Source organism: Balaenoptera physalus, assembly GCF_965194825.1.
Source record: "Balaenoptera physalus genome assembly, chromosome: 5".
Lineage (NCBI taxonomy): Eukaryota > Metazoa > Chordata > Mammalia > Artiodactyla > Balaenopteridae > Balaenoptera > Balaenoptera physalus.
In genome coordinates this window covers 112,291,668-112,316,995 of record NC_138884.1, presented here as the reverse complement: position 1 = coordinate 112,316,995, position 25,328 = coordinate 112,291,668, and the positions used below count along the sequence as shown (strand labels likewise).

The window sequence follows — 25,328 nt, the reverse complement described above, 5'->3', positions numbered from 1 at the left end:
TAACAGCCAACTTGCTTAACATTTGAAATGAAAGAACAGAGAAAATGTTATAGTTGCTTTATTTAACAAAATTTATGCCAACTTCTCTATGTATATACATACGTGTTTCAAACTCGGAGCAGCAGACACACAAACTGTTAATGCAGGACTTTTTAATAATGCTTAAAACATGTTACGCAATGTTTTGTTTTCTGCTCATACTGACGTTAACAGATTCAAAAATTATTCCAAAGGCTGAGTGGCATCACGTCTTCATTTTCTGGGGTGGCTTAAGAAAGAGGGATGGAACTTTTGAGGGTTAATACACTGTGTTCAGTTTAGCTCAATCAAGAGCACTTGGCCCATGAGAGGGGCTCACAAAGTGTTTTGGACTGGGGATAAACATTTGAGTAAAATAGAATCTGAGTATACTTTTTAAAAAAATTTTCACTGTCATATCATAAATATAACAAGGTTGTCTCATTTCTGATCCCCCAAAGAAAACCTATTTTAAAAAATAAGTTAGAAATGATTTTAATAGTAAGTACTATGAGTAACATTTACTGAGTAGAGACCCTTCAAAATCAAGGTAAGAAAGAGTAGACAAATACTCAACACAGTTCTGCCCCTACCTTCTCCAATTTTGTTCGTTTCATGACATTAAGCTACATGTTAACAAGCTATTTTCTAAAGTTCTTTATATAGGGAAGACAGCCATTTTTTGCTTTCTCATTTTTTTATGACTTCCAGGAGCCCTCTGAATTCCTTACAAAGTACTGCGGTTCTGGAAATCTCAAAAAGCCTAGCTACATATTCTACTCACAAAATTTTGCTCTGTACAAGTACATAAGCTGAGTTTTAGGTAATACTTGAAAAACAGTTATGCTGCAAAGTGTATATGTTTCATGTTGACACTTAACACTCTGACCTGATTCATGGTTATCTTTCCTGAAAGGTCACGGTCTAGCCTTTCAGGAAAGATGCTACTAAACAGTGAGGTATAGAAGGAGAAAAATAATAAAGCACAGCCTTTTCTTCGCCTCTCAACACCTTAAGAGCCTTCTTTCATGATGGGGACTGGGGTGGGGAGGGAATAACAGATCTATGCGTGGATAAAACTTAAGAATGCTCTCCTTTATGTACAGAAGTGGTACACACAATCCGTTTCCCAAAAAGCACCAACTAGAAATGCACCGGGACTAAATACTGTACTGCAATGATCCACCGGGGTTTCTACTCCCATTTGTTCATATAAATCAGACCCATCACTTACTGTGCTTTCATTTTCTAAAAATGAGATCAGACCACTATAAAAATGTACTTCCAAAATAAATTATTTCTAGAATATAAAATGTTTTATATTTTTCCAGCCCACATAACTTCACTATAAAATAGGAAATCAGAAAATTAGCTACTGCAAGTTTTCATATGGTAAAAAATATATGTGTACACACATATATACACATATAAAAAAACCCAAGTTTTAAATTTCAATAAAAACTAACCAATCAACTTAATGATTATGTATTAAACTATACACAAGCCATGTTGAATACGTGTAATGAGAACCAACTACAAAGAATTACAATCTGATGTATCAGAGGATAATCTAAGACTTTCCCACGTGGAAAGAAAAATCAGGAAAGTCTCTTACCTTACTACCCAACACAACAGAAATCTCACTCATGCCTTTCTCAGATGTAACAGCCCCCAGTTTCATTCGCTGCCCTCAATTCCCTAAGGAAGGAGTCTTCAAAAGGGAGGAAAACACGTGAGTTGGGGCTGCCTTGCGGCTGTGCTGTGTGTGCTCTGCATTATGGTCGGTTCCCCGCTGCGTGGGCAAGTGAGGACTAGAATCCAGCCTGAGCTGCTTTTGTAAAGCCATCCATCTGCCCAAGCAGCCGCAATGGTGCAGAGGGTGGGCTTTTTTCTAGTGCACACAAAGGTGCTGTGGAGACCAGCCCCAATCCTGACTCCTGCTGGTGGAGGGGTTGCTGGAGTGTTCTTGGAGCTGCTTCCCAGGAAGGTGAGCAACGGGGAAAGCCTGACTGCGGCTGAGATAAATTAGAAGCAGGTTGTTACCACTGATGAAAACCAGGGACAGCGTTCCTGTAAGCTTAACAGAGGTGGTGGGAGGTGTTCATTTTGTTGATTCTTGCCTGTTTTTAGTATTTTCATCAGGGAAAACCTTAAGGGGTCTCAAGCAAGGGAAAGGGACAGGTGAGCAGGGAAGCGATCTCATTTCACAGGAGGGCCTGTTCAGAAAACCCTCCAAGGGAGAGCAGGGTAAGACCTGGCAGGGGTGGGGGACAGTGTCTGTGATCCACTGGTGATGGAGGAAGAAAGAAAACAGTGTGCAGGTTCCACCCGTGGTCTGCGATGAGTTCCCAAATGAAAACTGGTCTCATTAAAGCTACAACTTTCATCACAATCCTATCTATCTTGATTTGTCTCCCCAAACTTTCTCTCTGTTGAAAGAAGCCTGTTCATTCACATTTTAAGACTTACTTGACTTTTGTGAGAGTGGTAAGGGCAAACAGGAGATAATTTTAGATATTCTCCCTCTGTGACCCTTTCTTCTCCTTCCCCGCCCCCAAAAAGGCACATTCCCTCCCCAACTGTCATAAACCAAGGTATTTAAAAAGAAAGCAAAAGCCTGAAAATGTTCCTTTCTTCCTCTAACAACACCTGCTGTTGTAGTAAATTCAGGCCAACCTTTGGAATTATTCTTTAAAAGGGTCAACAAAAGCCCAACTCTGTGCTATAACACTTAGCAACACTGCAGAGTGGGTGAGGGATTTAAAAGAAGGGCCACTTTTCTATAACCAAACTTAAGATAACTAACAAAGTAGAAAATATACTTTCCATTATGTACCAAATATTCAGGAGATGAGTTAATGCAAAAAAAAAAAAGTGGATGTGTACACCAAGACCTGGGTTTAATTCTTCAGTAGCATTTTGTTATATAAAGAGCATGTGTACAACACTCTAAACTTGCCCCTCTGAATGGATTAGAAATGATTTTTACCTATGCAGAAAAAGGTTGCTGACCAAAGGGAAGTCTCAGATCCCATGGAAAATCTGTTCAAAGTTTCCCTTCGCCCCAGACAAATGCATACACGTGAATCTGTGTGCACTTCCTCGGGGGCCACAGACACCTTCTGACGTCCAGTCACCAGGCTCAGACGCCAGGCTCTCCACATTCCCAGGAAGACCTGAAGACTGAACCAACCTCCCATCCCTGCAGTCTGTATTATCCTACAGAGTCAGGGAGGGACACAAAACCAAACAAACCAAACCAGAATCAATTAAAAGTAAGAAAAACAATTTGCTTCCAAGACCAATTTTTCACTTATTTGCCCTTGGAAGAAAGAACATCCCAATCTCTAGTTGCTTCTATTAAATGCCGTTGGCCATGACTCATCCACTCTTCCTGGTCTTCGTAGAGCCGTCCACAAAACCAGCACTTAAATATACACTGTGATGAGTCATCAGGCAAGGAATCCACCACCTGGTAGTTGTTTTTATGAACTTTTTTAAGTTTCATTTTCAACATCATTTGCCTTTTTATCTGATTGGCTTCCTCCACATTCTGGTAGGTCAGCCGGACATGATGCCGCCTGATGCCTAACTGACACCTAGTCCTCTCTGATAGGACCACTTTGAGGACGTTGCCTTTGTACTTGTTTATTACCTTCATCACATTGGATACTTCTGGTGAGTCGACATCAGGATGGTTTAACACGATGACAGGCTGGTTCCGACGGGGGCATTTGATCAACTGGTCTGGTTTAGCTGCTATCAGTCGAAGTTGTCTTGCAACCTGAAAAATGGAAGGATCCTTGAAACAGCGGCTGGGATCAGCCTGAATTTTGCTTTTCTTCTTGGATGAGTTGACTTGTTTGGTTTTATTTTTACTTACAGGAAGACTTCTGGAAAACAGTTTCCCTTGCTTACTCATTTCACTGCTTCCTTGCTGTCCATGCAGGAGTCCAGTTTTTTTAAGCATGGTGCTACAATTAGCACTCTCTTTTCTTGATTTAGCCCAAAGAGATAGATCATGATTCTGGGACATGTCTATTGGCCCACTTTCACTTGTCGAAGACTGTAAGTCCAAGTCTGTCTGTTTCACTGGGCAGAACGGAATGGGTTTTATTAACTGTGTCTCACTGCAGGGGATGCTGACAGGTGCTTCACATGTAGCCTCTATAATGTGGGAATTCTCAGAGGAATTAAGAACCCTCAACACAGCCCCCTTCGGGATCAATACTGGAGGAGCCAAATGTGGCTTCCTGGTTACTCCGCTTTCGGTTTTCCCACTGCTGCCTTCTACAAGATGCGGATATATCTGCTGATGAGTAAGCTGTCCATTAATACCAACGTCATCCTGAGGTTTCGGGAGAGTACCTGTGGAATAGCCAGTGCTGGTAAATGACACGTTAATTTCCTGAATACCTTCAGAGGTAGCTTTCGAAGTGACCCTAGATGCCTTCCCTACAGAATGACGATGTGCATTACTTGCAGCCAAAGATGAAGGCTTGCCACAGGATTCAATTAACTGGGCTATCTTTCTGCGCAAGAGTTCAATTGACTTTATTTTGGACGTTGAACTATTCCACTTAACACCCTCAGGGACGTTTTCAGATCCAGAGCTCAGAGAAAACACTGATGAGATGACTGGGCCTTCAAAGGAGTCATTAGTCTTTTCAGAATTCTTTAATTCCAAAGGTTTATCCCCAGACTGTTGAGATCTGATTCCATCTTCTCCCGCTATGTTTATGTGTAAATACTCACTTTTAGGTTGAGAGGAAATCTGGCCTGTATTTGAAACTGCCTTGTGTTCCTGTGTCTGGTTATGTTTCAGCTTCTTATTAGGGGGAGCCATTTTTACAGGAAAACTGATCTCATTTCTAGATTCCACGTCCTTTTTACTTAGGGGCAGTGAGTCCCTTTCTCCAGAGAAGGAAATGGTTGCAGGCGATGCAGCAAGAGGAAATAACTGCTGTGAGTCACTGTGTAAATTTCTTCCATCTTCAGTAAAAGAAACGGCAGCTTTATATGGAAAAGAGTTTGACGTAGTTCCAAGACCACTTAAAATACCATTTTTTATTAGAGATGATGGAGAATGACCTTTTAAGGCAATGGAAGGAAGAGCAGTTCTTTGTGGATATGTATAACCTTTTTTCTGCAAACCCTCAACTCTATCAGGGTTGAGAAAGGATTCTCCACCACTGTGCACGCTAGAATTTGACGTGAAAAAGTCATAAGACCCTACCCATTTCACGTTTTTAAGTTGTTTCTGAACTGATGATTGAAGATTATGGATGCCTGCAAGTTTTCCAACATTCCCTTTGATCATTAGTGACTTTGTTTGTTCTGCAGAAGCCATTTTTTCCTGTTCCCTTGAATCTTTCTCTTTAGTCACATGTTCAGAATTACCTCCATCACCCCCACCAGCGGCAAGGCAATTATTTTCTTCCAGAGGAAACAGTTTCAGCACAAGCTGCTGTGTTCCATTGACAACCTTCACATCTATCAACTGGGCTAAACAGTTTGCAGGGACGATTAGTTCCGCTGGTGCCACAACCGTTAATGGCATTCCCGGCTGAACAGGCTCTTTTGCAGGGGATAACACTTCCACCTCCACACTTTTGTTCTCAAACAGGTTGACTTCATTGGGCTCTGACAGCGTCACTTTATTTGGAATGCACACAACATCTTTTTGGTACTCCTTTGATTCAGGTAATAACATTATGTTGTGCATTCTGTCTTTATTTGAATGGAGGGAGAACCTTGAAAGTTGATCTGACAACTTATTTTGAAACGCAGTCCTTGGACTGGAAGCTTTTAAAAGCTCTGGGTTTTGCTTGGATGCACTGATTCTTTTTGGCTCCAGCTTGGCAATGGTTTTGGGCAGCCGTTTTCCACCAGCCTTCTCGTGGACTCTCTTCCTGTGTTTGACAATGTAGTCATTTCTAATAGCACCATAGTCACAATACTCACATTGATAAGGGAAAATGCCTGTGTGTTTCACCAAGTGCCTCTGAAACTCCCCTTTAGTGTAGGAAATGTAGCTGCAGTGAGAACAAATGAATTTAATCTCTTCATGCTGAAGTGTGTGCTTTTTGTACTGCAGAGGGTCCTTCGTGGAAAATCGACATTTATCACAATAGTATTTGCCTGGCTTAAAGTTCCTTACCTTAAATTTGTTATTGACAGAACTTGAGATGGTTTCCGGTTTATTCCCTATGTGAGTAGCACTGTGATTATTGTTCACAAAGTGGAAGTGGGGAGGGGCCACACCTAGGCTGCATTTGAAGCAAACATATTTGTCCTCCTTTTGGCTTTGCCCAGTATCCTTTTTCAGATCCTGAAGTGGGATCTTGTACACACTTTTACACTTCACACATGTAGCAACGGTCATCGTGGCAGCCTCTGCCTCGGAGACTTGATACAGAAGAGTCTGAGCTTCTTGTCTATCTGGGCGAGTCGCTCGATTAGCATTAGGCTGTTTGAGCGACATGGTCAAGGAATTGTGTCCGTCATCCACTTGTGTAGTCCACAACTGCTGTCCACTATCCTTCATCTTCTTCATTTGCATTTCTAAAAAGAGGCCACTGAAATCCAGAGAGACATGATAAGACTCTTAGGAAGCATCCTTCAGTATACTTTGTAGCTGGCTTCCCAGGAACATATTATCTTTTTTCATAAACCACCACAGTAGGTCATGATCCCAAAATATGACTGTTTCCAATTCTCTGATATTCCAGGCAACACTGAAGGGGAAAAAAGATATCACAAAGCATCATTAATAGATGAACTTAAGGTTTAGCTAACGTATTTCCAAATTTACCCTATATTTCAATGGCCTTGGGGATTTTATGCTAAATCTTGACCTACTATCTTGAAACACATGTCGACAGTGATACACAGTACAACAGAAATGGCAAATAACCAGCCTAAACTGAAAACATTTTCAAACTCCGCCCCCCTAAAAGTCATCACTTTAGGCCAACCATAAACACAGATATACTGGGGTAATCATGGCAGTCATTCAGAATAGCCTTTGCTGAGTGAGTTATTTTTAAGTGTCACTGAGAGCATTCTAGCAATTTCACAGGTATAATTTCATACCAGCCTCACTAAAACCTTAGGGGGCTGGCATTTTAGTTTCTAAACACACAAGTTAACCAGTGGCAGAGCCAGGACTCTGGCTCAGGTGTCCATTTGTTTCTATGTTACGGCGTGGATCCCAACTCTCTCTCTCATGTGCCCCATTTGCTTTCACAAGTGGTAAGAAGACAATACTATCCTGCCAATACTAGGCAGACAAATACTTATTCCTTCAACATCTTACTGAGCATCTATCAGGTGTCAGGCACTGCTCTAGGCGCTACAGGGCAGTGACCAGAAGCAAATCCATCCCTCCCCTCACAGTGGTACAGAGAGGGGAGACAAACTGTGTATTTATTTGGCAGATGGTGGCAAGTGACTGCGGAAAACAAACCATAAAGCCAGGCAAGGGGCACAGGGCGTAACTATGTGATGAAGTTGTAGGGCTGGGGTGTGGAGAGTCAGGAAAGGCCTCAAGAGAAGCTGACCCTGGAGCAGAGACCTCGGGGCAGCCTGGGAGGAGGGCGTTTCAAGCTGAGGGAGCGGGGAGCTCTGTGGGAAGTGGGCCTGGAGCACTGGAGCACTGGAGCACCAGCAAGGAGGCTGAGGCTGGGGGGCAATGAGCAAGAAAGGCCGGAGGGTACTGGGCAGGGGAAGATCTATGGTGCAGCATCGTAAGGATGTGGCTTCTCCCCACGTGAGGAGGAGACCCGGGGAGAGACTGGAGCAGCAACAGAACATGACATGATCTGATCTATATTCCAGCCACTGCCTCTGGCTGCTACAGGGACCGGAGTCTCAGAGGGCGAAACCATGGCAGCAAGGACACAGGGGAGAGAGAGTAAGGCGGCCTGGAATGCAGCTCCTGTTTTCTAGAGCCAATACCACAATATGTGTAATGCAGTGATTTTTACATAAAAATAGGTAATTATCTGTAACTACGCATTCTTTTTTCAGAATACACAGAACTAAACAAAAACCACTCCAGTTTGGGACCTGCTAAAAGCCTTTCTGTTATGACCTTAAAAAAACCACTTTCAACCTGTCGAGCCTCAATTTTTTCATCTGGCAATCAGAATGACGGATATTTATCCAGCCTCTTCCACAGTCCTGCCATGATGACTAAAACGCTAAACAATACAAGACAACACTTTTAAAATTTTAAAGCACTTCCCTGAATGTCAAGAGGCGCACAGAGGCCTCAGTAAGTGCTTGTTCAATGATGGGCAGCGATACGAATGGGAATTAGCAGCTTCCTTCTGGCACCCTGCTAATAGGCCAAGAGCTGTACAAAGTAAGTCTGGAAGGCCGACCTGGGGGAGCAGAAGGTCTTGCTGTGGGGTGGAGAGAAACAATTATTGTGTATCCAGATCTAGCATACAACCTGCCTTTAAAAACATTTTTGGAAAGCACCGTAAGAACGTACCACATTGATGACAATCTTTATTTTCTTTTGCAGTAGTATCTTTTCCTATTTTGCTTTTGCAAAAGACAGTTGCCTCCTTTCAAAAACAACTCCCAGCATGCAATCAAGCATCTAGGGACACAATCAGACTTGCCCCACCCCAAGTGTGTATGTAATACAGAGGCCTGTGGGGTTGCAAGGTGCAAACCTATCCCCTCAGTGTTCAAACACACACCTATGCAAGGGGACTGTGCACAGGACAGGACACGTGGATGCCTCAGACTGCAAACTGACAGGCACGGGGGCAAAGACAAGGACGGTCATTTTCCTCTGCACTCCTGGTACATATACAGCAGGCAGAGCTTTCAAAGGAGTCACTGGGAGAAGCTGACGCACTTCACTTTCTGGATTTGTAAACTGGCTTTAGTGAAAGGAGACGGAAGTGATACCCAGAACTTCTGCACTAATGAAGTGACCTCAAGCCAGCCACCCATTTGTATCTGCTCACTCTTCCATGCTCACATAGATGAATGCTTAGCCCTGAAGTTGCAGACTTTTTATCATCTAAAAATGCTACTATTGTCAACATGTTCAAGTTGGCATCTCCATCCTGCTAAAATAGAGGAAGCAATGGCTGCAACCAGAGCCTAAGAAAACCACTGGCCCAAGGAATGCAGAGGCTGAAAAGAGGCTTTAAGGGGATCTGGTCCAGTGGTTCCTGAATCTGGAGGAGCTGCAGAATCAGAGCTAAAATAGACATTCTTGGGCTTCATCCCAAAGCTCATCAATCTAAATCTTAGTGGGAGAGGGAAGGAGAAGAGACATTTATGGTTTGTAAAAGCACTCCATATAATTCTGATGAAAAGCCAGCATCAGAAATCACTGGTTGAAACTTCCAACAACATTTCAATCCTTTAAAACATCTTCACCAGTTGGTCATGCAGCTGATGCTCTAATACTACCATGAGCCAAACTCCCTCTCTCTTCGGGCAGCTAATTTTATTTTCACATAGTTATCACTGTCCAGAATTTACCCTTAAATAAAACTGAAACCAACCTTCTTGTAACTTCCTTATATCCTGACCTTGGAGCTACAAACAACTTAATCCCTGATAGACCAGTCATTAATCTGCTCCTTTCCTGTCTCAATTCTGTTCACAAGAGGTGCATATCAGCCAAGATGTACATATCTGATCTACCAGCCTCATAATCCTGAGAGAGAAGAAGAGAAGAGGAAAAAGAAGAAGAGGAAAAGAAGGAAGAGAAGAAGAGGTAAGAAGGGCAAGAGGCAGGGAGGGAAAAAGAAAGAGGGGGAGGAAAGAAAAGAAAGTAACTTACTTGCCTGGTACAACCTGCTTACCAACTCTTTTAAAAAAAATCACAAAAGGCAGTTTTGCCATTTTCTCTCCAAATCCTTTTAAAACTTGGAGGTGTCATTCCTCCTGGAACTGAAGACTTGAAATCTCAGACTGAACGGTAAAATCACATACCTTAGCAAGAAGAGGAGAGCATCCTGCTGGAGGAGAGTTCTCTCTAGAGAACTAACCAAGCCTGCTTGGTGCCTCAGTAATGCAGAAGCCTCCTGGTGGTGCTTCTGCAAAACCATCTCAGCAGTTATTTTGAATTAGGAATCCACAGAAGCAAGTGTCAATATGAAGCATGAGACTGTAATTAGCAAATGCAGTTTAATGGGGAGGCAAGACACTAGGCCATGACCCAGTTACGTCACCTGTTTGAAAGTGCCTTCTTGGCTTTTAAACCATTCTCAAAATAACGCATGTTTCTACCTTGGTACTTCCCTCCGTCCAGGTGACAAAGATGTCAGGCTTCTTCAAAACAAGCAGACAAAGTTCTCTTTGGCCACTGCAACATGTGGAGCTAGTTGTGGGTGAAAAAGATCTCAGATGTAGCACCCCAAGACAGACGTAAATGGACGCAGTGGCACAGAAGAACTCAGATGGCTTTGATGTTGGCATTTATACTTGGACACTCCTGAGGCTACACTAAGCACACCTGAGTAAATGGGCTCCCAAGACCTTGGTCCCTCCATACACCTTTCTCTACCTGGTTCACGTTCAGGTACAACCACCTGTGAAGCGGGGTCCTCTTGGCAGATTACTGTCCAGTGGACTGATGACCAAGGATTACATGAAACACTGTAGATAAAGGGCCGTGTGTGTGCCAGGTGCTGGGGGCACTAATCAATCACGATTAACACCAGTGTCAGTGATCACCGACCTTCCACACTCACAACACCTGTTACAAAACCTCTGCATCTGACCTCCTAGAACTAGAGATGTACATTTTTTAAAGTTCATTTAGGAAGGTTCTCGAAAACACAGAAAATACTTAGTATTATTAACTCTGGACACAACAATAAAATAGCTACTTAATGTTAAGTTGTCTGCCTTTATACAGCAAAAAGTGAGCTTTTTAACGCAGAATTATCTCCAGCATCAGACAAAGGCGGCTTCCACACACAAAGAGGAGGGACACAATGTGTGACAAATGTGCTTCCTCTAGACTGAGTCTTGTCTTTTCTGGGGAAAAAGCCTAAGGGCAGCATCCACTACTGGTGGGTTTTCCTTCTGACTCTGAGCTCACCTGACCTGGTTTCTTAAAAATTTATCATGGGGACAGATGGAGAAAAACAGAGTTTGTTAGAAACCAGTGACATTGAGGGCTATAAAAATCATGAAGGTTGTGTAAGTTTTTATTAAAAAGGAAGCATTTGACTTCTAAATACCGGAAACATCAAGTGCTCAACAGAATTAGAAGAGCAATAAGCAGTAAAATAGTGTTTAAAGCTACAGATGGCGGAATCAGATTACAGGGTTTCAAATCCCAGTCCCACTGCTTTCTAGATGTCTGACCTGGAGCAAACTGTGACTCCTCACCTGTAAAATACACAATAACAGTATCTACCTCACAAGGTTGTCGTGAGGATTAAATGTGACAGTGTGACTATAAGTGTTTATATGTTACTTACACATAAAACTATTAAGAGTATTACTCTCCCTTTTTTTATGAAGAAAATAGAAGAAATGATGCCTATCACATAAATAGTCCAAGGGGCTAAAATACAGGCTTCTTTGCTGCCTGGAAATTGCTTTTTCTGGAATACACAGTGAATCTCATTTTATAAGTTTAATTATAGTTGCTTGGCTGTACAGTCTAAAAGATAATTTACCTCTGGGGCCAAACCATCCACCTTGCCTTAGTGGCAAAGGGGCCAACAGGTGATTATAATCACCATGGAAAAGATGCTTTAACTACAAGAGTGCTCATTACAACTTAGGCTTACATATAATCTATTGATGGTTACCGAACGACCTTTTCCTCTCCAAGCCCAGTTGAACTGTGAATTATCCCTGTAGCAAATGAACGTGTCCCAACACCAGATATTAGTGAGTTTAAAAAAAGTGGCTAGACAATCAAACCATGTGCATGCTACGTGGATCATCACATACATCTTCTGTTCATGAGAGATGCCCGGCAAACTCAGCAAATTTTAGTTGACTGACTGTATCCTTTCTGGACACTGAAGCAAATTTAGGAAGCTCTTCCAGAAACCTTTTCATTGTGGCTTCTACCATATCCACGGCTAGGGCAGGAATGTAGCTGCTCTGCCCATGAGGAGCAGAGGGAAGGGAGTTGGCAGGTTTGTAGTTCAAACTGATTCTGTCCCTTATTTGCTGGGTCCTTAGGCAAGTGATTTCTCTCTACTTATTGTCAGGCAAGGAAACAGGCTTTAATATCATCAAACTTAAAGGGTAATCAGGAGAAGCAAACTAGGATCGTGCATGCAAAGCACTCAGTCTGGTGGCACATGCACTCCAAAATTCTCTCTGCTCCTTTTGTCTATTTAGCCACAGATAGCAAAGGCTAGTCTAACGTTTCCTAGTAACCAAAATTTTAAAACATTCTACCCCTAAATGACCATTAGCATGTAAACGAGTGATACCTGATCAGTGAAACAATGCAACATTAGGTATGTAAACTGCCAACATTTCTCCAGTTAAGTTAGTATTTAAGAAGAAACTGTTGCCTCACTCAGCAAGAACTTTTCCAGACAATTACAAAGAATCAGAATTGAATGGTAAATAGATCTAAACAATGAAAAAATCAATGAAGTATTTTCTTTTTGCTAATCTATCTTGCACTTGAAATGACTGAACTGAAAACTGATGGCCATCTTGATGGCAAAAAATACTTCCAAATGTTGCTGACAAACGTACACCTTTGAGACCTTAGATTTCCTTCTGAAACCAAGTGTATTACTTGCAGCACACAATGAGGCAAGAAGGCTGAACAAGAGCCCCTGTTCTGATTCCTCAGCTTTGCAGATGAAAAGTGCAATAGAGTGAAAAGGGCAATCACCTTGGGGTCTCAGGAGCAAGGTTTGAAACCTAGGTTTTTGACTTAGAAGCCGTGTCATTCTGGACTCAACCTCTTTGAGCCTGAGTTTCCTCACTTGTAAAATGGGAATAATGCCTGATTTACATGGCTGATGTGAGGAAATGGTATAACGCAGCTAGCAGGCAGCATTATGCTCGGCAGGCAAACTACATGTTTTGACAACAAATAAGTCAACATATTTCTGTTGAAGATTCCTTCCAATGTAGAAGAGTCCAGTAATCCCAGAGAAGCAGAATCTTAGTTTAACAAACGAGCTTAATGAGATAAAGGTCTCTGGCTGAGTGCTCTGGCTGGAGGTGAGGATCTTCTCTCCCACCCTCCAGTCTACAAAGGGAGTTACCTTGGGACTGAATGGCACTGCTGAGCACGTGAACTGAAACTACACCAGAGAACAAAGGAAGTTATTATTATAGTTTTTTTAAAATAGTTTAAATAAGAGACAACATTTCTAAAGAAAGAATATGACTAGTGCTAGAGTTTTTAAAGTCTAAAACTTACAGTTCTATACATGGAAAAAAATTTGAGGCAAATATGCTCTTGTTAGCATTTTTAAAAAAAGGTAAAAACAAGGTAGTACTACAAGCAATATTACAAAATTCTATGTTATTAAACACACCTAGTAACTTCAGGTCTCTAAAGGTGATAAAAATGAAGGACAAATGTGTCTTTGTACTCCCCCCCTCCCCCGACTTTTGCCTTAAAGTCAAAATTTTGTAGAAGAAATGGAGCAAGAGTTTAATAAAAAGTATAATTAAACAAAGAAGAATTATCTCCCACTAAATCAGTGATTCTTAACCTTGGCTGAATCAAGGTAATCAACTTGTCATAATATGTTAAACTTATTTAAAGAGGTCCCTTTGATGTTTAGTCGCCCTCCTGCACAGAGAATTTACCTGGGGAGCTTTAAAAATAATGATGCCTGGTCTCCACTGTGTTGGGTGGAAGGCTTTGGGAATTTTAAAAGCTTCCCAGGTGGTTCTAATGTGCAGCCAAGGTTGAGAATCACCACCGGACGTTACAGGTAGAGAGGAGCAGATGGGGGAATGGCCAGAGTCATTATCAGCACTCCCATGCAGTCTTTTCTATACCAGTCCAATCCACCCTTGGGTGCCTGGAGGTGAGGCAAGGCCACTGCCTTGATCTGTAATGGTGTGAGCAGGCAGGGAGACTCTGGCTCCTACCCTTGCTTATTGGCCATCTGACCTTGGAAACATCCTCACTGATGCTGTCTGTGGAGTGTGTAAGCACAGAGCCACTGCAGATTCTCGGAAACTGAAATGTGCCTGGCATGGTGTGAGTACGACGAGCGTGAGCCAGGGCTGTGTACCCGACACCCGCCGCAGGCTGCTGTCTTTAAGGAGTGGGATCAGGAGATGGAGAGAGGGAAACGGGTGGTTTCAGTAAAGTGGTAAATGCTACACTAGTGACCTGAGGATGCTGTCAGTGGCTGGCTGTGTTGCCAATCCTGGAGCACCGTGGCCCAAGCCAGGTGGAAGGGGTGTGTGAGAAGGCAGATTCATACGTTACATCCATTACTCCTCAAAGTACCAATTACCTCCAATTACCTGCTTCTTGTAAGATCTGGAGATACTGTGGCTTTTCTAAGGTCATGGAGTTGGTCAGCTGGCATCTAGTCTAAATCCTGTCTTTTCTGCTACCCTGCTGCGTGAGGCTGTGAACTGCATAGTTGGGCACTGTTCTTACTGCCTGCCTGGAGCCACTGAGCTGCTGACTGAGTCAAGAGCACGGAGAGTCCCATGGGCTCTTCCTTCTCTTCTCAGGCACCGAGTCCCAGCCGGTGTCAACCTCAGGCCCTGGCATAGGCGTCTACGCTCAGAACCCTGGGAGGCAGCAAGGCAGCGCACAAGGGGCCCTGCAACAGAAACCAGACACTTGGGTCTAAGTGCTGGGCCCATGTAGCCTTGGTTTCTTCATGCACTTTTCTAGAAAATAAGGGGAATGAGCCCCCAAAGTGCTTCTCAAGCAAGGGAGCGTAAAAGAAAAGGGACTCAGGTGAATGAATGAATCAGATTGTCCTTTTCCTGGGGTGGGCTCAGGGCCTGTGGCTTAAATTCTTCCCAGGTGATTCTGATGCCTCCCCACTCCCCACCCTATGATGAGAATGTCTCCATCTGGGGGGCTCTAGCCACTTTCACTCCCAGGATGGATCCTGGAGATTGTAGCTGGCCAAGTCTGAATATGTGAACAAAGAAAATGCAGTCTATGCCCGGCAGCTTGAGAACAATCAAGACTGAGAAACATCACCGGTGAGGACGACCCTGTTTATCACAGTCAACGGCACAGGGCTTGGTCACACAGGCACTCAACGAGCACTGGCTGAATGGAGTCAATGAATGAAAGAAACATCAGCCTTCCTGGCGACAATAACAATGTTCTTTGTTCTTTTTTTTTCTCTTAAACTGATCCAGATCCCCTTACTTTAAAGCAAACAGACCAGTAGACAGATGTGTGTGTTTTTTAATTGCTATTACTGGATTTTTAAAAATCAGGGAGGAGGCCCAATAAATAAAATAATGCCCTCCTTTGTCTGTTCTCACAACGCACCTTACAATGAATGTTTAACAGCACAACAAAACTGGATACCTACAAAAGTGTTATTTTTCAAGGCTATGTTAGATCCAAGAAATAAAAACATTTAAAAAATGCATCCTAGGTTAAAGATAACACCGATATAACTTAAAAAAGCCAAACATTTGTATTCTACCTAAATAGACTATATTGGGATATTGGTTTTTAAATCGCCAATTGCTGGGCCAGTATCTCCTGCTGTGCACACACATCAGGGGTTGGAATGAACTTTGCATACCTGACTCAGAGAGAGATAAAGAAATACATTCCGATTCTCTCTGCTTTTTTATAGGAAGTCCTGCCTGCTCCTGGAGACCACGGTTTTCCCACTCTTGGTGACTTCAATTCTAAGCTTAAGGGATAATGTTTAAGGGTTCGAACACAACAGTTTAGCTGTGTAGGTTTGTTTTTAATCAGGACACAGTGCTCAGTATTTCACTTCCTAATTTTTCATGTTAGGTTGATCAACTGTTCATTATCCCAGTTTTTAAAATCAAGGATATTTTCACGGGATACACGGAATAACCAACATATATAGAGGAATTTAAGTGTTTTCTTTCATTCTCTCCTTTGGCTTTCCCTTTCCGACTTAGGCATTTTCATTCTTTAGCACCCTGCGTGGTTTCCTGGCCTCAAACTGCCCAAGGACCCCAAGGCAACAAGATAAAAGGGCAGCTGAGATGGGGGAGAGCCCACAAAGAGTGACATCAGCATTTAGAACCGAGTCACGCCTTCATCTTTATCCTCCCTTTACACCCTCACCAGCAAAAGATGGACAAGCCCATCCCCGGGCACATGCCCCAAAACTCCCAAGGAAAGACAATGCCAGTCTGGTTTTCAAGTTTATTGTTGGCACACACATCGACGGTACACGTTATCCAAGGCCCGTCCACGTCTCACAGCGCGGCTGCTAGGAAGGGAAGGCGCGGGTACAGTGGGTTTACAGCCTCGTCCCCAGGGGTCGTCTGGGCCCCTTCCAGGGGTCGCAGGGGTTTCTTCTAACCACTGAAAACCGGACCACGTCAACGCTGACCTCCGAGGCCCGCAGGAGGCTTTAAAAATGGCCTCCTGACGACACTTCCTGCTCGGAGCCGACCGGTAGGAACTCTCCCAGGAGATGCATCATTTAAAACGCTGGGGGCGGGCGGAGGAGGCCGGGCTCGGCGGCTCCGCACCGGCCGTCCCGCAGCCCGGACGCCGCCGCCAAGGGTCGCGACCCGGGGCATTCGGGGCGAGCCTACAGGGTCGCGGCCGCTGCACAAAGGCGCTCGAGTGGGGGGCGCCGGCTGCGCACCCGCCGCCACCCCCGGCCCCCGAGGTCCGTGCTCCCTGTCCCCGGCCCGGCGAGAGCTCCCTGCCGGGCGCCCCTCCCCCCACCCCCGGCCCGACGCCCCCTCCCCTCCCCTCCAGGCCGCCGCCCTCTCCTCCGCACCCAGCCCGGGGCCCGCTGCCGCGACCCGTCTGCCCCGGGGCCTCCTGCCAAGACGCCGGCCGGCGGCTCGGGCACGCGGGGCCGAGCCCCGCACCACCCGGCCCCGGCTGCCTGCCCTGCGCGGCCTCGTCCTGTCCCTGCCCCGCACGGCCCCGCGCCACCCCTCCGCACCCCGGCCCCGCGCGCCCCGCGCACGCAGACCCAGCGCCCTAGCCCTCCCGCTCAGCCACTCACCGAGCCGCCGGGTCGGGGTCCCGGAAAGGAGCGTCTACACCGCCGTCCGCAGGCCACCGCTGCCGCCTCCGCGGCCGCCCGCTGTAGGTCCCTACTCGGGGGGCGGAGCCCGGCGGCGCCGCGCGTGCGCAGTGTGCGTGCAGAGGCTCGGCTGGAGCGCAGCTGGCGCCCGAGGTCCCTAAAGCTGCGCCCGCCCTCACCAGGTTTCAGCGCGGCGCGGAGCCCAAGACCTAACCGAGCCCCGGTCCTGGACTCAGAGCTCGCCCGAACGCGTCCACATCCACTACGCGCAATGTCCATGCTTGGCCTGGATGTCCGCAAGCTCCGGAGCCTCCCTGCAAAAGAACTGATTCCGCTTTCATTGTTGGCCCAGCAGAGCGGTGGTGGGCCCTTGCTGTGTGCCCGCGCTGGGTCCAAGCGGAGGGCGTCTTTGCTCCCTGCCCTTGTGGAGCTTAAAGTCCAGGAGCAGAAAAGGAGCTCAGATCTCCAGCGTCCAAATTCTTTCTCTTTTGAAAGCAGCAGTGAACGAAATGACCTTGAAGACTCAGGTTCGAATCCCAACTCTCCTGACTCCTTTACCTAGCTGCGCGACCTTGGGCGAGGAAGTCCTCTGACCCTCGGAGTCTCAATATTTTCATTTTTAAAGGTGGGGGAAGATCAGACCTGAAGCCCAGAGCCTTATTTATCACGTAGGTTGTTTCGAGGGTCAGACGAGACAGTGATTGTGGGAGAACCTGGAGATGGAGTGAGCTTATGTAATGCCACCATTTTCTCTTGTTTCTTGGATTCCAGTACTGTTTGGGGGGGGGGGAGAACAACTCCCCCCTGCTCACTTTTGACCTTCCAGAAGGAAGATATACCTAGAATAGACCCCTCCCTAAGGAAAGAAGTGGACCGCATTGCTAGAGTCTCCCTACTCAGTGACTCTGATGCTACTCCCTACAAAATGCAATTTCTTCCTATTAAGAACAGATTATGGCAGGGGAGCGAAGTTTCTTCAGGAAAAACAGCTGAAAGTTTATTTCAAGGCTCCGGAAGGAGCAAGGCTGGTTTCCAACACCTTCCTGTCGGAGGCCAGAGGTCAGGGTGCATGGACATGGGCCAGATGCAGGAAGGAGATGCAGGGCTGGGACAGTTTTTCAACACGGAGAAGTGGAGTTCAGGATGACAGTGCCAGCCACAGGACCAGCAGTGGACAAAAATGCCCACCACTGAAATAACAAGAGCTGGGCAGAGAGAATGACAACCCAGGGATGGAACACCGACAGCAGGTCTAACCCCTGTGCTATGCTGCCGTAGTCATTGTTGATAAGGGCTCTTCCTGGTCCTCTACCTCCTAGGGCTCAGAGAAGCTAGTGGACCTCTTCTCGGAAAAATACTTTTATGTCCAGTTCATATCAGAGAGAATGGGGCAGAGAGTTCAAAGTCACCCTCAAGAGTGTGGTGGGTTTGGAAAGGGCATTGAGAATCTAAAATGGCCACTGCCTGGAAATCTCTGGTGGCAAAATGAGCCACATCAGAAAAATTGTTAATTTTAAGCATTAGAAAAAATTTTCCTGAAATTTAGCCCAAATCATTGCCTCTCCGTGTAACATACACTCATGCATTACAGTTCTGCCCTCTTGAGTCACATAGAACTGACAAAAGAGTACCTGTGGGTCTCCTGGAAATTCCCCTGGAGTTAGAGCTGGTTATACATTTCGAGCACACACAAGTTGTGAGCCTGCCCCCTAACCTGGCTGAACCTCAGTTTCTCCCGTAAAATTCAGTGAAGAATAGGACCTACCTCACAAGCAATTGTCAACATTAAACAACAGAAAGCAGGTCAAGGCTTAGCATAGTTCTGACAGATTTATATTTCTCAGGAGCCCAATCAGTGAGATACAATGCTTTGTGGAGGGTCTGGAAATGGGGTGTTTACAGCCTGGAAAAGGGCCAAGCAGGGAGGGATAGAAGTCACTCCCGTAGAAACCCTTGAAGTTGTAGTGTTTTCCCCTAAAAGTCTTTTGATGCAGGAGAGTTCACCCAGAAATGTTATTTCTGGATGGTCAGCCAGTGCACATTTCCTATACTTAGGGCTTCCCTTCCTGTCTTCTTCCCCATCCTCCAGCTTAGTTTGCCTAAATCCCTTTTCAGTGTTCCATGGATCACCCTCTGTTATAGGTTGGGTTATATCCCCTCAAAAGATATTAAAGCCCAGTGAATGGAAATGGGAATTCACACCTGTGAATGCAACCTGATTTGGAAATAGGGTCTTTGCAGAGGTAGTTAAGGTGACATCATTAGGTGGGCCCTAATCCTATGTGATTGGTATCCTTAAAAGAAGAGAAGAGATTCAGAGGAGAAGGTCATATGAAAACAGAGACACACAGGGAGAAAAGGGCCAGGTGAAGACAAGCCAAGATTGGGGTTAAACTGCCACAAGCCAATGAATGCCTAGGGCTATCAGAGCTGAAAAAAAAACAAGAAAGGATCTTCCGTATAGATTGCGGAGGGACCATGGCCCTGCAGACTGCTAGCCTCCAGAACTGTGATACAATAAATTTGTTTGTTATAGCAGCCCTAAGAAACTAATACAAGCTCCCAGATATGACTGCCTAACATATAGGAGAGAGGAGGGAAGACACGTGAACAAGACCAGGCATCGAGTGTAAGGGCTGGGAGCTTACTTATTCATTCAACAAACATTTGTTGAGTGCCTATTTAGTACAGGTGCAGGCTACATCTGAGGATAGAGTAAGGAAAAAGATAAGGCTCTGCTTTCCGGGAGCATTCATCTTGTTGGGGGTTGTAGATCTCAAACAGTTAATGGAATATATAATTAATATTAGGGAGTGCTAGAGGCCGGGGGGAAAATGAAACTGGTTGGGGTGATGTGAAAGGGAGTGCAAAGCAAGAGAGAGGATGGTATGAAAGGCTCAATGAAAGACGCTCTGAAATTGAGCTCTAAGCCATGAGTAGGGCCCAGCATAGGAGGATGGAAAAGAGCTTTACGCATAGGGAAGAGCATGGGCAAAGACCCTGAGATGGGCACAGGCTGGGGGTGTTTGAGGAAGAAGGAAGGGCAGTGTAGATTTAGATCATCCTAGGCGCTTACAAACCCTGGTATCTCAGGGAGCCATTAACTTAGATTCTGCCAGTGTCTCAGAGGAAGGTACCTGACCCCACTGTGCCTTGGGAAAGGGCCAGGTCTCTAACAGCCAGGTCAGGAACTTCGTGCTAGTGTTTGGGGAGGAGGGGTGAGGACAAAGACATGTAAATTCCAGGCACATAAAGGCCATGCATAAACAGGAGACCCAAGGAAGCAGCTTTTTTGTTTTTGAGCATTTTGAAATATTTCAAAAATGCCTAGTAAGTTTGAGCCTTAGTTTTAGTTTGTTCATCTGTTAAAGTGGGACAAAGGCCTCCTTGCCCAAGGTCTCCAAGCACTAATACTCAAATTCAGCCATCCTCCCAGTCCTGGGGCGCAGGGAGTGGAGGCTGCAGAGTCGAATCCCGGTCCCATTACTCATCTGTATCGGCTGTGTGGCCTTGGGCAACTTACTGCCGGTCTCTGAGACGCTTTTCTCAACTGTAAGGGAGTAACTGGGGCAACCTTTGATGGAGGTTGTCGGGGCGGAGGGCGCCAGGGGTTAGGCTCAGATCCCAGCCGCCTCGTGCCTCCCTATGGCGCTGCCTCCTTCCCCAGCGCTGCGGGCTTCCACGCCCTTCGCCGCCGCCTCCGGAGCCGCGGAACACTGCGGCGGGCCAGGCCGGGAGCCGCGAGCAGCGCAACGGGCATGCGCGGCCGGTAGAGCCTCGGGAGGCCGACTGGAAGTCGCCCCCGCCCCGCCCAGCCCGCGAGCGCCCCGTGCTGCAGTACTGCCGGCGGCCTGTGGCGTCGCTGCTCTGCGGCTCCGCGTGTGTAGAGCTCTACCCCGCGCCGGCGCACGGGCGGCTCCGCGCTCTGCAGGCCGTCGGGGAAGTACCCCGGGCGCCTCTGGACCGCGGCCCGCCCTCCCCCGCGACCCCGCTCCTGCGAGAATCGCGCTGTGCTGCTTTGCTTTTGTTTCTTTAGTGTCGCGGGAGTGGGAGCGTCAGCGTCGGGGACTGGACGAGATCTCCGAGGACTGGATGTAGCGCTAGGCGCCGGCTTTAGTGAGGCCTCCCTTGAGTTCTCCCGACAGAGGATTGCAGCAATCGCAACGTTTGCATTTAAACAAATGCAAATGTCGCCCTGGAGATCCAGAAAGCTCGAGGTTAAAGGCATTCCTGATGAGCCCTCCACCCCCCACATTTTGTTAGACTTACAAATAAGTGTGCGCCGCCGCCTCTGGGCCGTAAGTCTCACCAGGACACGCGTCCCGGGTGTTTTGCAGGTTGTTGCAGGCACCGGGATAAAGCACAGTGCCAGGCACAAAACAGGCCCGCCTTCCAACACCAAGCTGGGTGGAGTCGCCAGCGTCCCCGGCCTACATCAGCCCTAGGCAAGGCAAGTTGCAGAGGCGGGCCGGTCCCTAGGGGAGGGGATGGGTACAGAAAGGGAGGGGGGGCAGGTTAGAAACGTTCAGAGCAATCGGACAGGGCTGCAGTGTCCGAGCGGGTGACCCGCGGAACAGGGTAAAGGAATCCTGGTGGGCTGTACTCTTAGACTCAGCGCATGGTCGCTCGTGGCTCAGGCTGCGTTCTAGCCGGGCGCAGCAGACGCCCGGAGTTTCAAAAAGGATAGGGGCGGAGGATGAGCCCGGTCCTTCCCCGTGGATAGCCCTAGTCTGATGCGGAGTCTCCCGTCTCCCCTCCTGCTTCTACTCACCATACTGCAGCATCCGGAGTGCTGCTTCCACAAAGCAGATGGGGTCGAGTCACTCCCCAGCTGCAGAGTTCTTGCGGGACCCGCCAGTCCTGCACAGCCTCCAGCAGCATCTCTTACCCGCTCCTCTGCCTCTGCTGTCTGCCACACTGGCTCCCTCCCTCTGCACAGCTGATGCACCTGCCTCTCCTGTCTCAAGACCCTTGCCCCGTTCCCTCTGCCCGGCACGTCTCTCATCTCTCTCGTTTCAACTCAAAAACCACCTTCTTTCTAACAATTTCATCTCACAGGACTGTCATTTCCCCTCACTCTGTCACATCTCTGTGTTTTATGTCCTTCATAATGAACTGAAATTATTTTTTATTCGTTTACTTGAATCTTTTCATTCTCCTCCACTACAAAATAAGTTATTGTCTGTCTCGTTCACTCTTGTATTCCCAGTGCCCAAGGTGGAGACCCTGGCATTTAACAGGCACCCATGATAGTTGAGTGATTATTTATTAATTCAAGAGGAAAAAACTGTGGTCTGAGTGACCAGAGCATGAAAGCAGACTTAGAATCCTCAGGTCCGAGAGTACTGACACTTAATTACGAATCCACTCTTCCATCTCTACATTTTCTCATCTGGGAAAATTATGGGGATAATAATAGTATCTGCTTCATATGAGAATGAGATGAGTTAGTTAACCTCTGTAAAAAACTTTAAACGATGCTCATATTGAGAGGCATAGATAATTTGGCTATTGCATCAAGTAGGATAAGCTAGGTTACATTCTAGTAATGACCCCCAAATCTCAGTGGCTTAAAAAGACGAAGGTTTATTTTTCACTTATACTATATGTCCATCTTCAATTAGCTGAGGACTCGGCTCCCTGACATCTTCAGTCCACAAACCAGGCTGACAAAGCAGCCGCCAGCTGATGTGTTGTCAGTTGTCAAAACAGGAGAAGGAGAGCTTGGCTTACCTGAGCACTGACTCTTAAAACTTCCAACCGGAAGTGGCAAATGACATTCACTCACATTTAATTGGCCACAGCAAGTCACGTGACCACACCTAGCTGCAAGAGACAGTGGAGGGCTATTCTACCATGCGCCTCTGGGAACTGGAAATATTTTCTAGACAATAATAGCTATTATTATTACTGTTGTTGTTATTCATTCCTGAAGTCTGTCTACTAAAACACATGAGGTCCATATGCATCATGCGTGACAAAACTCTGGGAAGGCTCAGCTTACGTATGGATTTTGTTTTTTCTTGTTCTTGTATATAGCCCCAGACTCTTGCTATCTGTCTAAGAAATGTGTGGGTGGCAGGTGTCTTGAGATCCACTTGTTCACAAAATCTGGGTGGTACTGGATGGTACTAGATAGTAAGACCCATGAGAACAAACATCATTTTTATTTTGCTCACCTTTGTATACTGAGAATACAAGTATGGAGATTATAGTATCCAGAATTTATCTTTCCATTTTATCCAGGAACCCTGTAGAGAAAAATTTGGACCATTCATTTATTTAACAAACAAGTTAAATTGGGTGGAAACATTACTTCAATGATGACTGGAACTAGAAATCCTCTTGGGGAAAAACTGCCTTTGTTAGGGAAAATAAAATTCTAGATCTTGACTTTGGGACCTCACTTTCCACACCTAAAGCTGAGAGTTGATTTCTTATGCAGAATGATGTCGCTCCCAGGAATTCGAGGTTCTGAAGACTTGAGAGAAAAGATCAGAGAAGTGAGAAGGGGTGAAGACTGGAGAATTTGCCCTAAGGTGCCCTGTGACCTGTGATCAATTCCCAGGAGTTGGATGGTCACAGACTTTAAGATTACAGTCAGTGTTTTTCACTGTTTTTATGTAAACATCCTCTGTTGCCCTGACTCTTTAGGAAAAGTCTGATACACACAACTCAGCATTCGTGGTTATGTTGGAAGCTGCCAGGTTTCTCCCAGTGTCTGCTTCCTTCTTCTTCCTTACAAGAAGCCTACTTTTAGCTGGGCATATAAACCTGTAGCCTTTTACAAGCTCCTTTCCTTAGGAGTACTCTGTAAAGCATTCATAGGCAGCCCACTGGCACTTGCCATCAGTTTAAGATCACAATGGTAGCAGAGTCTTCTAGTTGTTTCCTTTTTTTTTTTTCTTAGTAATAAGCCTCTTCCAATTTCTTTCTGCTCAAAAGAAAGATTAAATTTCCAAGTCTTGCTTGTAGGTAGGTATGATCATGTTACTAGGTTCTAGTCAAGGAAAAGCAAGTAGAACTAGAGTATACATGACGTCTAGCAGTGTTCTTAAAGGAAGGCAAGTGCAATTCTTTGCCCCTTTTTATATTCTGTTGGCTTGAATAAAGGGATGAAGAGGTAATGGCTGGAGCTTTAACAGCTATTATGGACCATAAAAGTAAATATAACTTGTTGAGGTTGGTGAAGCAACAAGGTAGAAGGAGCCTGGGTTCCTGACAATCATGGAGCTACCATACCTACCATTCAGTGATTACCCCGATTTAATTTACTTAAGAGGGGAATACACTGCTGTTTTGGATTTCCTGTCACTCACAGTAAAACCCAATCTGAACCCATCCACTGTTGCTGGGAAAAGTAAATGGTGGGAATGGGCAAAGCATGAGCCAACATGATATGAAGAATGAACAGTATGTGTTGGATGATCTATAATTTCAAATAAGTCAGCAGAAGCAACAACTCAGAGGGAAAAGTCTGCAGAAGAAATAGAAGTGATCTTTGTCTTCCCAATCCAACCCCTTCAAAAATTCCCAGCTATAAATTGAGCACCATTGCATCTCCTACCATTGGGATGCTCTCACCATTTTTATTGGAATCTTAGAGTAAAGGATGATATATCTTCTCTTCTTGCTGCCTTTAAAACAGACAACTTTGAGAGCTCTACATGCATATCGTGGTTTCTGATGGTCAGATGAACACAGTCAGAATCAAGCTGTCAGCTGGCAGGTCATTCACTCAGCTAGATATTGCTCCCCAGCGGGATGGTGATCATTATGAAGTTTTGAACCATTTCTTCATAATTGCAGATTATTTAATGAATACCCAAAATAACTAACAGACAAAATAAGAAGGCCAAGAGAATGCTGATGTTGAAATGCAAGAAAATGGGAGTAAAAAATTATAATTTTTCAGCACATTCAAGCCTCAAGATGAGATTTCCTAGTGACCTGAGTTGCAGGTATGTGATCCACATTCATAGGTATTATATCAAGATTCCTCAAGTAATTAAAAATAATAAAAACAGAAAATTATATCCAATATTATAATTTTATCCAATTTGGCTTTACATTAATTGGAAATAAAGACTACCCATGCCAGGGATCTGTTATTTGCAGAGAAGTACTTGTAAATAC

At 45.5% G+C, this 25,328-nt stretch overlaps 1 protein-coding gene across 2 annotated transcripts; it reads right to left on the bottom strand.

The window, feature by feature from the left end:
- Positions 1-42: 42 nt before the first annotated feature.
- On the bottom strand, positions 43-20,895 carry ZNF518B (zinc finger protein 518B). 2 transcript variants are annotated; one of them, XM_082461975.1, is made up of 3 exons: positions 17,172-20,895; positions 3,902-6,755; positions 43-3,802 (listed from the first exon to the last, which is right to left on the bottom strand). In XM_082461975.1, exons 2-3 carry the CDS (start codon positions 6,578-6,580, stop codon positions 3,332-3,334), a joined length of 3,150 nt encoding a protein of 1,049 aa, XP_082318101.1. In that variant the 5' UTR covers positions 6,581-6,755; positions 17,172-20,895; the 3' UTR covers positions 43-3,331. The 2 variants fall into 2 exon arrangements, with proteins under 2 accessions (XP_082318101.1, XP_082318100.1); XM_082461974.1 differs by having other exon boundaries at positions 43-6,755; positions 17,172-20,678.
- Positions 20,896-25,328: the final 4,433 nt, after the last annotated feature.

What these genes read in the sequence shown, in the direction of transcription:
- ZNF518B (XM_082461974.1), bottom strand. Translation starts at nt 6,580, where the DNA reads ATGCAAATGAAGAAGATGAAGGATAGTGGACAGCAGTTGTGGACTACA.